General features: G+C 38.6%; 1 protein-coding gene across 6 annotated transcripts in view; it reads left to right on the top strand.

The window, feature by feature from the left end:
- MCTP1 (multiple C2 and transmembrane domain containing 1) overlaps window positions 1-13466 on the top strand; it is a 183504-nt gene extending 170038 nt beyond the window's left edge. For 5 of the 6 annotated variants that reach the window (XM_032675856.1, XM_032675855.1, XM_032675854.1 and 2 more), the window contains 4 exons: window positions 2739-2848; window positions 5645-5754; window positions 9273-9370; window positions 10438-13466. In XM_032675856.1, the coding sequence (XP_032531747.1) occupies window positions 2739-2848; window positions 5645-5754; window positions 9273-9370; window positions 10438-10509 (390 nt within the window). In that variant the 3' untranslated portion in view covers window positions 10510-13466. Of the gene's footprint in view, window positions 1-2738; window positions 2849-5644; window positions 5755-9272; window positions 9371-10437 lie in introns of those variants that run through there. The other variant, XR_004354543.1, reaches the window with a different exon arrangement.
- Window positions 13467-14860: the final 1394 nt, after the last annotated feature.

Raw genomic sequence — 14860 nt, 5'->3', positions numbered from 1 at the left:
TGGTTCCAAACCAGAAGTAGTGGTCAGGGTGGCGTATCTGCACTTGGGTCAGGCTCTGCAGTGAGCATTTTGCATATGAATCACTCTCTTTTGTACACTTCTGTTACTAACGTTGTTGTTACTGTTAGTTTTCTTATCTCGTTGCTGTTTCTAATAAATTGTTCTTATATCAATACACGATCTTTGCCTTTTCTGCCTCCAATTCTCATCTCCAGCCCGCCACAGTGGGGAGGGGGAAATGGAGTGAGTGGCAGCATGGTTTGGAGAGGCTCAGTGGAAGCACTAAATTAGGAAGTGCCATTCCTAAACAAAGGTACAAATTTGTCCTGTAAAATATTTGTAAATTAAAACAGCCTCAGGACTTCTGAATGTAACCCCAACTGAGTTCTGGAGATGTCACAGAGTACTGTTTTTGTTACAGATACATAATTCTTTTCTCACACAAGTTAATTGTAAATCAAAATAACTTGACAGACAGGGCAGAATCTGTTATACAAAACTGAAGAAGCAAAGTGTATGTATATTTGAAAAGCAGAAAAATATGTGTGATTTCTGTGTGGCCTATTTACTTCTGGTATACAAGAAAACATTACTTTCATATTTCTCCGGTACTGGAAGTATGTGTTTTACATGAAGGAATAGAGCAGGTACCTATTTTCTGATGACAAATGAAGCATACTGGATATATGCTCCACTTCCCCAGAAGCTGTATACCTGAGGACAATAATGCATTGTCAAGGCTTCAAGAATGCAGAAAACATTGAGAAAATAACTTACATAAATGACTCTGTTTTGCTGTGCAGCAGTGGATATAGTTGATATCACTGGGTGTGCTTATGGTCATCCTCAGAAAACAAAAACATTTCTTTGTGATACTGTAATTACTGATCTTAAATGAGAGTATAAGCTCTTTCACATTGCCTGAGAAAGTGATGGTTTTGTTTTGTGTGAAGTGCTTGGTTTATAAATTACACTCAGTCACTGAAAGTAGTTTTGCCATCTCTGTCTGCTCTCTCACGATTGTTTATTTTTAGACAATCTGTGTTCTGTAACTAAATATTTTCAACATCTTCACAAGTAATCTTGACAAGCAGAACCAGCGTTGTTGAAGTGATTTCAGATGATTAAATGTTAAATGATGTTTTCTTCCAATCTGGTTTAAGCCAGCAAAAATGTCAGCAAAATAAGGGAACCAATATACTGTCTGCTAGTTAAGCATCAGGAGAAGAAAAGAAAAATTAAATGCAACATATGCTAATTTCTTAGATGCTGAACTTTGGAGTCAATGACAGAGACTTTTGTATCATGGTTTGTGATGATTGTGTTTAATCAAAACAAAAGGTTGAACTTCTTAAAGGAAATATTTTTCTAATAGTGAAAAATTTTCTTTCCATTTCTTATTTTCAGCAGTCACATTCAAACTATATGGGGTAATATGACATCAGCTGATGGGTAATGTTGAACATACCCATTTGGCTTATCTGTAGTCTGGAAAAAAAATGAAGGGAAACTAATTTTTTTTCATGGTTATGCTTCATTTTAATCTCATGTAACACAGCCTTGTTTTGAAAGTGCTGTTGGGTCTGAGTGGAGTTGATGCTACAACCTGTCTGGGTTCAGAGATAGAAGGATAATGGGGGAAAAATGAAGAGATAGTCAGAACAGGAGAAAGCCTGTTTGAGGAATGGCCCATGGAGTGTATTGATGTACCTGGGCAGCACGTTGTTGTGTTCTTCTGGGAGGCAAAGTCTGCTTGGGTTGGCAGAAAGAAGGACAACATGCACTGATGGCAAATCTATCAAAGACCCTAGAATATGTCTTACTGAGGGTGGTTCCTGGTTTTAGGTGGAAATAGTCACTGTTTATGAAAGAACTCCTACATTTTTAGGGGCACAAATAATCTTGACAAATTTAGTAAGAATGAAAGTACTTTTAGACTTCTACATTACCATAAATTGATGACTTGGTGAATAAAAGTCCTAATAGTGAAACCTGAACAAATAAGGAGGTAATTAAATTAATTCCTACAATGATACCTCCCCTGCATCTCCCATTTTGTCAATGGCTGGCATTTTATATGCTTTTGGGTTTCACTAATCTGTATTGTAAAGGCAAGTGGAGTTACATTTGCCATATATTTCATGTATTGCAGCACTTGAATATTAGTTGGGAAAAGTGAGAGAGAGACAAGGAGCATGTGCTCACCAGCCAAGGTAGAATAGATGATGATGGGTGGCACAGGTACGTGTGAACCTTAAACACAAATTGGAGTCAGAGGGAATTGTCCCTGTAGCTGAGGTCTTTTTGGTTTCTCACTCAGTGCCTCCCACCAGGAATGTTTATTTTCCTGGTGCCTACGTCAGTGCAAGAAACAGCATTTCAACAAACTGCCATTGTTCTCCCTTATGACTCTTATCACTTGAAAGAGCACACAACATACAAGGTTGGCACCTTCAGCATGTTTAAAACATAGAGACCTGGCTTATTGCAATATATATTTAGAAACTAATGCAGTGACAAACAAAATTGTGTGGAGCTCAGCATATATACTAAACCATATGTATTGCCAGTAAGCACTGCTTCAGGGACAAGAAAACATTTTCCAATTGCCACATTTTAACAGTTCCTTTTACATGAATCTGTAACATGGGCACTTTTGAAACTTAACTGATGGATACACAATCCTTTTCATACTGTCAGAAATTCTTTTACTCAACTATTCCTATTCTTTTCTTTAGGAAGGTGAAAAAAAAGGTTTTATGAATAGACTTTATGCCATCCAGGAGGTGTGTGTCACTGTTCAGAATATCCTTGATGAAATTGCTTCATTTGGTGAAAGGATCAAGAAGTAAGTGCTGACACAGGTGCTGGATTGCTCTTTAATGTTGTTCATACTTTTTCCATGCAGAGATACAAAATATTAGACCTTTATTTATTTATTTCAGGGGACTCCAGTTTTGGATGATCCATTGTTCAAACTCATCTATATTTACTTTGCTTGTGGAGGCCATCAGTCAGTGAAAATCCTGTCATATTAATTCTGAAATTTAGAATTACATTAATTGGGAAAAAAAATCAGAACTAAGGTTTTTAAGTAAACCAGAAAGAGAATCTTGTTGAGAGATCTAACAGTAGTTATTTTAAAATAATAATAAAAAATGCAGCTTTGATAAAGGAAATAAGCAGAGCTGAATAGTATTTTAACAACGTGCATATGTTCACTTGCTGGAAGTTGTATTTATGTACCTTAGCAAAACCTTTCCTTCTAGAGTATTTGTAATTTGTAATACTTAATACATGATATATAAGAATTGCCAACAAATCTAGGCATTAAGAAAGAGAAGATCTGATATTTACTGAAGGAAATGTGTTGTATTTCTGACATGGTCAGTGAACAGCAGCACAGGGTTTAGTATTTGAGATGAGACTGGTTCCAGAAAGATGCCTTACAGCTGTCAGCTGCAAAGCAGGGACAGGATTGACTTGGTTTTCCATGCCTCCAAAGCCAGGCGCATCACACCACCACCTGATTCACTTCTGGATGTGAATTTTAGGAAACTGGTGCCTTGGGTGGAGGTCAGTCTGCAGGAATCCTGAGGATCATCTCTCATCTGTTCTGTTCTGTCTTGATGAAGAGGAGGTTGCCATTTTTGTGTTCAAGAGGAAATACCCTAATAGGAAAGCCTGGGAAACATTTCCATAGGGACAGTTACAGGCAGGCTGTGTTCACAACAGCAGAGGCAGGTGCAAGCATATTGTATCACACAAGTTTTCCAGTCAAAAAAATGAGCCTGTCTCTGAAAAAAGTGCTTTATCAAAAGGCTATTTGTGGAAGTTGTCTTGATGATTTAGTTTTTTTAATTGTGCATTTTGGAAGTAGAGTTTGTTCTATTATATACCAGATGAGAGCAACAGAGTTTTCTAAACTGAGTGAGACTATAAATCTTTGCTCCTAATTTGCTTCTAAAACTATAATGGGAAACCTGTACTGAATACTGTGCTAACATAGCACATAAGGAGGTTTGCTAAGTGAGGAGCCAGTGCTCCCACACATGGTGTGTCTGTGATCCATTGCATACAGCCGAGTCACAGGAACACGAGCAGACCTTCTGTTCATCCCAAACACATACAGAAGAGGGGAAAAGAGCAGGTGTCCCTTGAGGATAAAAGGAGGAATCCGACACTAAGCGACACTAACATAATGTTCATTCTGGAGACATGTCAAAATTGCCAGCGAGAAAATAAGACAAATAAACACAGGAAGCCAGACCTCATTATGAAAAATATGGCTAGCAATTCAAATAATTATTCTACTAGAGAAGCCAAAATAATGTAATCACATTGATCGGGGATGTAGTTAGTAGGAATACTTTAAAGAGTATCGTGAGGCTATTTAGAGCCAAAGCCACATTTTCCTTCTGGATGAATGTCATGCAACACTTTTGATATGGTGGTGCCTTCGTGGAACAAACCCACTGAACCAAGCTCCCTTTAACCATTGTTTTTATGGGATATACATGTAAATTTATCATCTGGCCTTTCTCTCTTCTCTGCACATGGAGGTTGGAGAGCCACAGCACACTGTTTCAAGACTGATTAACTTTCTCTTCCTCACACCTCAACCTCTGCAAAATTAGGTGACCAGCACTGTTTTGTCACAGAGTTTGAGATCCGTATTAAGTATGTTGTAGTCTGTGACTTTTGGAAAAGGTAATGAACGTCCTGAAAGTCTGATGGGATCCCAGAATTTTTTTCCTTTATCCATAGATAAATAACATTTACTTATTTCATTTTATTTTTTATTTTATTTTATTTGGTAGATAAGCTTTCCTTTGCTTTTTCTACAATGTACTTTACCTCTTTACCTTATGCCACTCCCTCCTTTTTCCCTCCTTGTGTCCTTTTTTTTGTTTGTTTGTTTTTTTGCCACCCAAGGGAATTTTATTTCCTTCCTTCATCTAGTGCTGCCTTCAGGACTGACTGTTCTACCCCCTTCTTTTTTTTTTTCCCCTAACCTTCTCCTCCTTAAGCTCATTGGATGAGTTTCCAACTTTGCATACTCATACACTTACCTTTTCCTTTTCCCCCAAAACAGAAGGGCACCTGATTGAGGAGTGTATGTATACCTCAGACAGAGGGGAATGTCCCTGCTCAGCCTTTAACTGCTTATGCTGCCCTTACAGTGGAACAGTGAGGTGATAAAACAGAAAGCCCTAGCAGTACTTTTCCAACTGTTGTATCCTACTTCTACCTTAGTATTGAAGAAAGCAATCTGAGTTGCCTGTGGGAATACATTTACAGAATAAGGAGTTCTGTGTGTCTTGCCTGATGCTAAAACTGGGGACAAGCACTGAGATTTCCAAAAAGCAGAGCAGTAGTTCTCCTGGCAGATGTGTGCTGTTGGGCAGGGAGAGGTGCCATTCAGCAGGCGAGTGGGTGAAGCCAGGACCTCTTTTCATTTCCACTAGCAGTGGATCGAAGCCCAGGCTCTCCCTGATGTCCAACATCCATGCATTCATTTGTAGACTCAGTTTGTTCACCCTGATGGAAAGTGGCACTTCTCCCACTCTCCTGCCCATTATTTGTTCTTTTATTGGGTCTGTTGGCTGACCTCAGTTCTGACTTCTGTTAATTTTTCTTTTAGTACATTCAACTGGACTGTCCCATTCCTTAGCTGGCTGGCGATTGTTGCCCTCTCTGTGTTCACTGTCATCCTGTATTTCATTCCACTGAGATACATTGTTCTTGTCTGGGGTAAGTAAAGCCTTCTTAAACTCTCTGTACCACTTAAAACCCCCTGCTTTGTAAGGGATGACTTACATTGTCAGTACTTTTTGGTATTTATGGTCATGAAGCTGCCTCATGATGGAAACAAGCAGGTTAGTTAAAAATTGCAACTCTGTAAAGATGTAGGCCCATCTGCAAAATGCATTTTTCTTGGCTGGCATTGTAGACTTAATCATACTGTGAACATGTAGCCATGAGGATTCTTCCTATATCAAAATGTAGCTTTGTCTAGATATTACTCTGATTTATTTTCACTACTTGTACACAAACAGGGGCATTTCAATCTATATAGTGCATTTAGGACAATATGCCTTTTTTACTGCAGTACTTTATCTTGTGAAAGTGTATGTAAACATAGCAACAACAAACCTGTTTAAGGGGTCACCTTTGGTTGGACAAAAAGGAATGGGTGGTATTTGGCTGGTTGATAAGGAACAGAAAGTATGAGTGGGTAGGGGGGTGGAATTATGATTGATCCAGGCTCTCGCTACAATATCAATTGTCCCTATATCAATTCTTTATACTGATTTTAAAAAGCTGCCGTTACCCCATCTGTTGTAAATAATGTTCCCGGTTTTCATTTGTACATCTTTTCAATAAATCCTATACCACTGGCAGCTGTACCCTTACTCAGTACCACAGATTTGTGAACAGCATAGTCTCAGTTAAATCTGTGGCTAGATTTTCTTTCTGAAGAAAGAATAACAATCCCACTTTTGTGAAAAACTTTTGAATTCAGGAGACAACATAAAATCCTCGAGGTGACTCTAAAGAATTAATTTTTATTGATCAGTCAGTATTAGTAATTTCTTAATGTGTTTTCACAAATAATCATAGCAGAATATTTAAAATGGAGCAGAAGCAATTAAGAGGATATGTACAAAACTAAGAGGATATGTACAGAACTAACAGAAACAAGCATGTGGGCTTCCTTTCTTTTCCTGTCTTCGGAGTTTTACTTCTTCCTCACATACCCTATATCACTTAGGTGTAACCAAACTCTTAGTTTGTTCCCAAAATTTCATTCTTCCTAGCACATACACGTGAACTTTGAAGTAGTTGGTCTGTGTCCTTTTTCTGTCATTTTTCAGACAGTTCAGACAGTTCTGACATCTTGCTTTCTTACATCCCCTTTGTTTGATGCAAGAACATTTGATTATAATACTCCTCCAAGACCCACAAAACTCTAGAGTGAGAACTGTTCTTTGAAAAGCTCATGACTGATATCCCAGGAAGGGTCACACTCCCACAGAAGTGTCTGTTTCAGGTAAAGCAGAGCCTTAACTCCCAAGCCTCCCAAACCATGGATGGATAGCATAAGCACAAATTATTATAAATGCACCTTGCATTCTTTCCATTTCTTCCCTCCTTGCCCCCAAGTTATATAGTGTACCTACATATGACTTCAAGGCCATTTGTTCACTAGTGGTTTCAATGGAGGTTTTTCTCCTGCATTTTGGTTTAGGTGCCTTCTTACTCAGCAAGTGTGTGTGGATCCCGTCTTTTGGGATCTGTTTCTCTTGCGTCATGCCAGGAGACCAGGCAAGTACTGCATAGCTACAGCTCCTGCAGTCCCAACCTTCTCAGGGTGAAATGCATTCACACAGAGCCATGTCGTGCTGAGCATAGCTCTGTGCATCTGTCCCTTCAAAAACTGCAGTATTCCAAACATATGCCTGTTTCCTCCATCATGATGTGTTTTTAACCTCCCCCATGTACATACATTCCCTCATCCCATTCATCCATCCTGCACTTGGAAGCCTTGGAAGCCTCTGTTTTCTGACATTTTTCCATAGGAATGTTTGAGCTGGTCTGTAGCAGCATTTGCCCATGTCATTCTTTGGGAAAGCAGAGGTTTTAAATGAAAATTCCTCCATGTTATGGCACATCCTTTCTATAGCTGTCTTTCTTTGCATCCATAGGGACTGCCTCTGTCAGCATGCCCTGGCAAGAGATTCTCTGTGCTTTCCCTCTAGCCATCTCTCTCTCCGGGAGACTACTGGCCCTTGAAGATGTGGTTTGTTAGGTGGGGTGGAATGGGAATCACCTCTCCATCCTAATCCCATTCAGTGATGTGCAGAGTCCTGTCAACAGCTACAGCTGTTTATGTGGAAAAAGTATAAAGATAATTATTTTATTCTGAAAATTTTCAAGCTTTTGGAAAAGATCAATCCCCTTGTTGTATTCTGCTTCCTCTGTAGTTTCTCATCTCTTCTGTGCAGTGCTTTTCCTTTCTCAAGCCTTGACCATGATTTATTCATGCATTTGCTTTCATGGCATGACTGGTATTTTTCTTTATCAGATGTGACAAAGTGAAACTATATCAACTCCTGAATTCACCTATAGGTGGTCCAGTGGCCACATGTAATGAACAGTAGGGTTGACCTTGAATTTCTCAGTCACTTGCAATGCAAAGCATCTTCTTAAAGGTGTTGACCCTCAGGTATTCCTTTTGAACACTCACTGTTCAATCACCAGATAAAGGAATGGCAGCATCTCCTATCTACATCGCAGAACTGAGAATTCATGCAGTGGAAAGCTGTGGGTTTTATCAAGCTTATGAAGCCTACATGCCCCATCCCAAGGCCATAAGTCCTTGCTAAAGCTTTCTGAAAGGTCTGGGTGCCAGAGACTATATTATCTTATATCTGATACAGCCTGGATAAATTACACAGAAAGGTACATTTTTAATGCTGTCCTGGCTATCTCCTGCGCCTGAAAGTCTATGTAGTTTGTACTGTTCCTCCTCCTGTTTTAGACGTGTGTTCCCAGAGCCCACAAACTGGGTTCTCAAAATGTGTATGAGCCTGACTCAGTATGTTATGATAAGAAAATAAATCTAATTTAAAAGCCTTCTTTCTGCTTAGTTTGTGGAGGATTTTTCTTGGTGCTTCTTAACACAAATTGTCAATAGGCATTATAAGACCATGATATCTAATAGAGACATCTGTCTTCTCTTCTCTGCACTGCCTTCAGCTCATCTGTATCTGTCATTCCCAGACACAGGTTTGTGCAAACTCCTCTGAAATCTTCACATGATGCAGACTTCACTGCTTCCCATATGCTTCATTATCCTTACCGTGAAGAATATTTTCCTTGAATCTCCAGAATCTTTCATGAATGTTCTGTCCTGCAAATTAAGCCCATTTCTGCTCATCGTCTCCAGTACAGAAATGAAGTACTCTTTATTCCTCTCTTTTTTCCAACCTCCTCATAATAATCACAGTTTCTGTTACTTTCCAAAAAAAATGTATTGAAGGAATTTGAAAATGCCCCTCAAACTTTTGCATTTTGAAACAGAGGGAACCACAGCAGCAGATTTCAACATTTGGAGCCTGCGTTTGCAGTTCATTCTTTCATTCTTTCGTTCATTCAGTATTAATGTCAGACTTCAAAATGGATCTAAAATCTTTTATAAAACTTTGACCAAAATACTTGGATTTTTTAAAATGATCATAGTAAGGTTTGAACTTTCACTTTTACAGGCATCAATAAATTTACAAAGAAGATTCGAAATCCATATGCAGTTGATAACAATGAGCTACTCGACTTTCTATCCAGAGTTCCTTCAGATGTTCAAGTGGTGTGTATATATTTTTTAAGAGTTCTTTCTCGTTTTGTTTTTTTTTTTAAACGAATTTTTAAAGCAGTTATTTTGATTCAACATTGTACTCTGCCACAAAGAAATTGCAAACTCAAACTGGGGATAGTCCGTGAACCATTAGGAGGCTGCTAGACCTTTTTCCAGGAAGAAAGTAGGTACTACCTTGGTTGTGCCTCTGAGGATCCTTAGAACAGTAATTATTTGTTAGATGGTAGCAGATGCTAGAGCTTGTATTAAACAGCCTCCAGCATCATGTGAATCTGACTGGGATAAGACACTATGTAGGAAACACTGGAGCTGAAGCTGTCAGGACATGCAGAGAAGGAATAGGAAGGTCAAATGATGGAAGAGGCAGCACCAGGCAGTGTTGCTCGGTGTCTTGTGACAGGACTCTGAGAGCACTTTAGCCTTTCCTTTTCTGAGGTGAAAGCTTTTGCTGTGGCCACAGTTCAGTTGTGCCCATAAACTCCTTAAAAAAAAAGCTGGTTGTGAATTACAAGCTTTTGTGATGCAGTACACAATCTCCTGAGAGGATGCAAGCTTTAAGATAACATCAGGCACATAAATCATCTCTGGTATCACAAAGATTATAGACTTCACATATTTCTAGTTTCAATTCAGCGCTGGTATAAGTAGGAGGTATGGGTACACATACCTTCTCTGAATCTGATACCTTTGTGGCAAGCATTTGGAAATAAGCAAGTTTTTAAGATATATTACAAAGAATATTCATCCAGTTCACCCAAGAGGATACTGTTTATTGTCTGTAAGAGCTCGTGGAGAAAACAAAAAAAAGAATAACCTTTTCAAAGCTTACGTCAGTGCACAGTGTTATTTCCTGTCAGGATTTTCCTAATGTTGATTTTCCTTCTTACTCTAGATTTGCAGTTCTGTTGTTGTTGAATCACATGTGCAAATCCTGTGTAGTTTTTAGGGAGAAAGTTTTCTTTATCTTTTTTAACCCTGGGGGAAAAGAAAAGGTGTCGTCCCTTTTTTCTAGGAAGCACCACGTGAACTCTTTCTTTCTGAACTTTGTGTTTAAACAGATGCAATACCATGAACTGAAACAAGATCCCAGTCACAGCCCGAGCAAGAGGAAGAAAAACAACCCTGCCTAGCCAACTTCATATGTTGAGGAGACTAGCATCTGCCAGGGGAGAATAAAAGAGCAAGCCTAGGCAGCGTTTCCTTTCCCTAAGCTTTTTATTTATTTTGCCTTTTTATCTAGTGAGGAGATTTTGTAAATAGTGTAAAAAGGTGTTTCTCATTGAAGATATCTTTCTCACTGTAAAGACATTTGTTTTAAGGAGGGTTTTTGCCATTTGAAAGCCTCGTTAGAAACAGCATAATGCATTAAAGGAGTCAATCTAAAGTGATAAATATGCACTGCTACTTGGTAGTCAAAGATACATGAAATACTCAAATCATGCTGACTAAACCTACAAAAGGTGTGAATTTAAATCTTACTCAAAAATTTGTCAGTATCATCCAGTAAGTCACCGTTACAATGATGACATTACTATGTTTTATACATTTAATGAGAAATACAATGCGGTGGAGCCTACTGCACTTAAGTTTTAGCAGATTTTTTAGTTCTCAGACCTTGATGTTAACTTCTGGTGCAACATTTTCCTGTGCAGGTGGGCTGCTTATAAGATAATGAGAAACACCAAGTGCAAATCTCTTTCTGGAGCTCCCAAAAGCAGTTCCTGATGTCTTTATCATTCCACTGTAAGATTTAAAAATCTCCATCTCTCTCAAAATACTGCCAGGTTTGTAACTGATTGCCTGTCTGATTTTTCTGTATGTACCAGTAATCTTCATTTGTACTACATAGTTTAGTGAATAAAGTCTATAGTTTTGCTGTAATGGAAATAGTATAAAACTAACTCCATATTGCTTTTGGTGTCCTGCTATGAACACTTTTTGTGCACATAACTATTTTAATATGGAAATATTGCAGAAAATGTGGGGTTTTTTCAAATCACAAGATCATATTAATATGCTTTACCAAGCTGAAATATAGCGTAGAGGAAAAAAATGCAGTTGTGGTAAAACTGTTTTATTTTCTTAGCTATTAATGTCAGTTCTTCTGATACAATCTTTATCTACTGCATGGAAATTGCATTATCTTATAGATTACATGGAACATAAATGAGAAACGTTTACATTTCAAATGTTTTAGTGGCCACTACATAATGAGTACTTGGGGATATATTCTGGTAGCTGCATGCAGACTACGTAGTGAGCAGAGACTCATTCCTGAGGGACTACCTGTACACAGCTCCTCATCGTAGCTCCCGGTGACATTAAAGGGGATTTTTGCCCAGGGGAGAGCGGCAGGACTGCATCCTCGAGGAGAGCTGTGGTCCTCTCTGGATTACCTCTCATTGGTTGCAATTGCAGATAAAGTTATATTGCACTACTCTAACAATACTTTTTGAAAAGACTATTTAGAAATACTTTGCAAGCACATATTTATATATATTTGTCTAAAGAATTATATGTTAGCTCCATTGCTCATGAAAGATCATCCTGGATTTGTTTATTTTGCAGATAAGATGATAGCCAAGTTCTGATGTGACAGTAATTTTGTTCTTTCTGTTTGTATATTTGAAAGAATGCCAGTCAAATGACTGTTCTGCAGAAAGTCTTGTCCTTGTTACATCATGACTTTAAAAGAGTTCTGGCTGTGTGATGCCTGAAGACCAACATACTACTGATGAAATGAGAATCACTGATTAGCTTATTTTGTTTTAAAAAAGCCCAATTTTTGACTCAGCAATTATGTGAATGTTTGTTGCCTGTTGTCAGTTTCACGCAGTTCTTTAATACACTGCAAGCCTTGTACCTTCTTAATGTTGCCCACCTGTCTGTGTGTGATTTCCTGTTGTCTTTTTTTTTTCTGTACCCAGTTTCAAATGTCTACTTCGATGGTAATGTATGAGTTAGCTATGCACATTTCCTGCATTAAACACACCTTTAACGTCACTCTTTTCTATTACGAAGCCTCTGTCTTTGAAATCCTATGCTGTCATTTTTCCCTGAGAGATGTGACATGGAAGTGTCAAGGAAAGCGTCATATTTCTGTGTGCAGCATTTCAGTATTTTAAGCTCCATAATGTGCAGGTGGAGGGGGCAGGGGGAGAAAGACATCTGTTTGTTGAAGATTGGTCAATTCCTCTTAAATGCCTCAGTCAGTTGAAATTGATCTCACTGAAAATATAACGCACAGAGGCAAGGCTAAGAATGCATGTGTATTAAATACAATTCTCCTGCCACAGCAAGACAATTTAAAATCACAATTTAAAATAGGTTGTGAGTGAACCCGTTTTCACTATTTGTAGTTTCTCTACTCTGCTTTTTGTGGGTGGCCTCTGTAGTGAACCAGTCCCACTTTATGCCATAAATATTTTAACATACCTTCCTTTTCCAGATTGGTTCTGAAGTCCATTTCTAACCTGTTAGATTTACCAGGCTTTATTCTGAAAGCAACTTGTCTGTTCTAAATAATCATGAAATAATAAGGCATCGCACAATCATGAAACTCTTTCAGAAAACAAAATTTAATTACTTTATTTGGGTCCATGGAAAATTATTAGCTTAATTGGGGTCCACACTTATAGTAGGTGTCCGAACATTCAGGATCCACCAAGGCTGATTGTCTGAGAGGCTTTAGTTACAGTTCTGATGGTAATTCATAGTACAGAGGTTACTTACCCTGTTTTTACAGTTGTTTCTCGTTGTAGTGAGGAATGCCTAATAGCAATGAGCTTTAACTGGGAGAGCTGTGTACTGTGACTTAGTATTTTAAATAAACCCCAAGATGTTTTTCTATTGCAATTAAACCAGCGGTGGAATAATGAAAAAGCAATTAAGCAACCTGCATACAGTCTATCACCTAATGTGGTCTCTGAGAGCATAAGCTCTACCGACAAGAGGAACAGCTGCTGGCCCCTCCTGCCTTTTCTCTACCTTGGCCTGCATTCTCTAGGTGACGAAACTTGTTTTCTCCATTTCCCGGTCACCATTGTACTATCAATTAAACCTTAACTGGAAACTGTTTGCTTTGTCATCCTCTCCTGCTTTTTCTCTCTACTTTTATTTTTGATGGACTTCTTTTCCTTATCCACATTCTTTGACTAATTCACCTTCTTATAGATTTAACTCCCTTGACAGTTTGATCACAAACCTTCAGCTGCTGGTTTTGTGTCAGCACTTCAGTTTCCCTCATGTACCTCCCACCTCTGCAGTTTCAATGTTTGGTTTCTCACTGCTGCATTAAGGAGTCATCCATTCCTGTCTTCCATCAGCTCTGCTTTTCTTGGACATTCAGTGAGTCCCTCAGTGAGACCAACCTCATCATGGTACTCCACGTTCAAACTTTGTTGGATTCTCACTCCCTAGTGGTGATATATTTTGAAGTTGTTCCCTGTGATAGTGCAGAAAAGAAGAGTAAAGAAATTGAAATCTAATTTTAGCAAAAGGAAATATCTTCTGAAAGTTGTATAACTGTTTCTGCAATATACATGGATCTTGCTGTTGGCTACTGGCTTTTGAAATGTCTGAGCTTACAGTTTTGCTCTGCTACAGTTGAAGGATTTGGACCTCTGTGTGATTCACATCAAATCATAAAGGGCATTTGATCTGAGGGGAAACCAATTAACATAAAGGTATACCAAAACATAAAACCTGTAGTTTATTAAGTTTGTGTTTAAATTGGCAAAAGTAACAAGCATGTGTTGCTTGGGACCCAGTGGGATTACTCTAATGAATTCTCCATCATAGAAAATGATTGCACAGTTTTCACTGTGCAATTTACTGTTCTTTGTAAAATCCTATGCTTCATAATTAAATACAGCACTATGATTTTTGCAGTTTGGCTTTTTTCTCTACAGAATAATGTGTAGGTTGTACTTTGAGCAGACATTTTCACAACAAAGAGTAGTCTGTCATTCAAAGTAAGTATTTTTACTCTTTCCCTTCGGACAGACCATGATGGCCCCTTCTAGCAGACCACTGAGTGTTGTTTCATTGATGGCTAGCAGTCACTATAGGTAAATGAAATAAAACCATATGAAAGCTTTGTGTCCTAAACCTGATACTGCTGTGGCACAACATGCATGTGAAAGGATTTTTGGATTTGTGGAGAAACAAAACAAAACCAAAAACCACCCTGTCCTGGTTTCAGCCAGGACAGGGTTAATTTTTGCAGTAGCCAGGAGGGGGTGTTGCTAGGACACAGAGGTTATTCTATACCACCTCATGTCCCACCTCTGAAGGCGGGGGAAAGGGACTCTTCCAGGGAGCAGGGGTTCCTTACCATCAAAAAAATGTGGAGGGAGCTGTCTGGTATTGTCTATTATCAGAATGAGTTCCATGTGAATAATTTTTTTTTTGTACCCTCTGTCATTGCTAGTGTTGCTGCTACTGTACATTTTTTCTTATCTCCTTGCTGTTTCCAGTAAA

The sequence above is a fragment of the Chiroxiphia lanceolata genome, chromosome Z (genome assembly GCF_009829145.1).
Source record: "Chiroxiphia lanceolata isolate bChiLan1 chromosome Z, bChiLan1.pri, whole genome shotgun sequence".
NCBI classification, from domain to species: Eukaryota; Metazoa; Chordata; class Aves; order Passeriformes; family Pipridae; genus Chiroxiphia; species Chiroxiphia lanceolata.
Note: the sequence above shows the minus strand (reverse complement) of the source record. Positions and strands in the feature narration are given on the sequence as shown.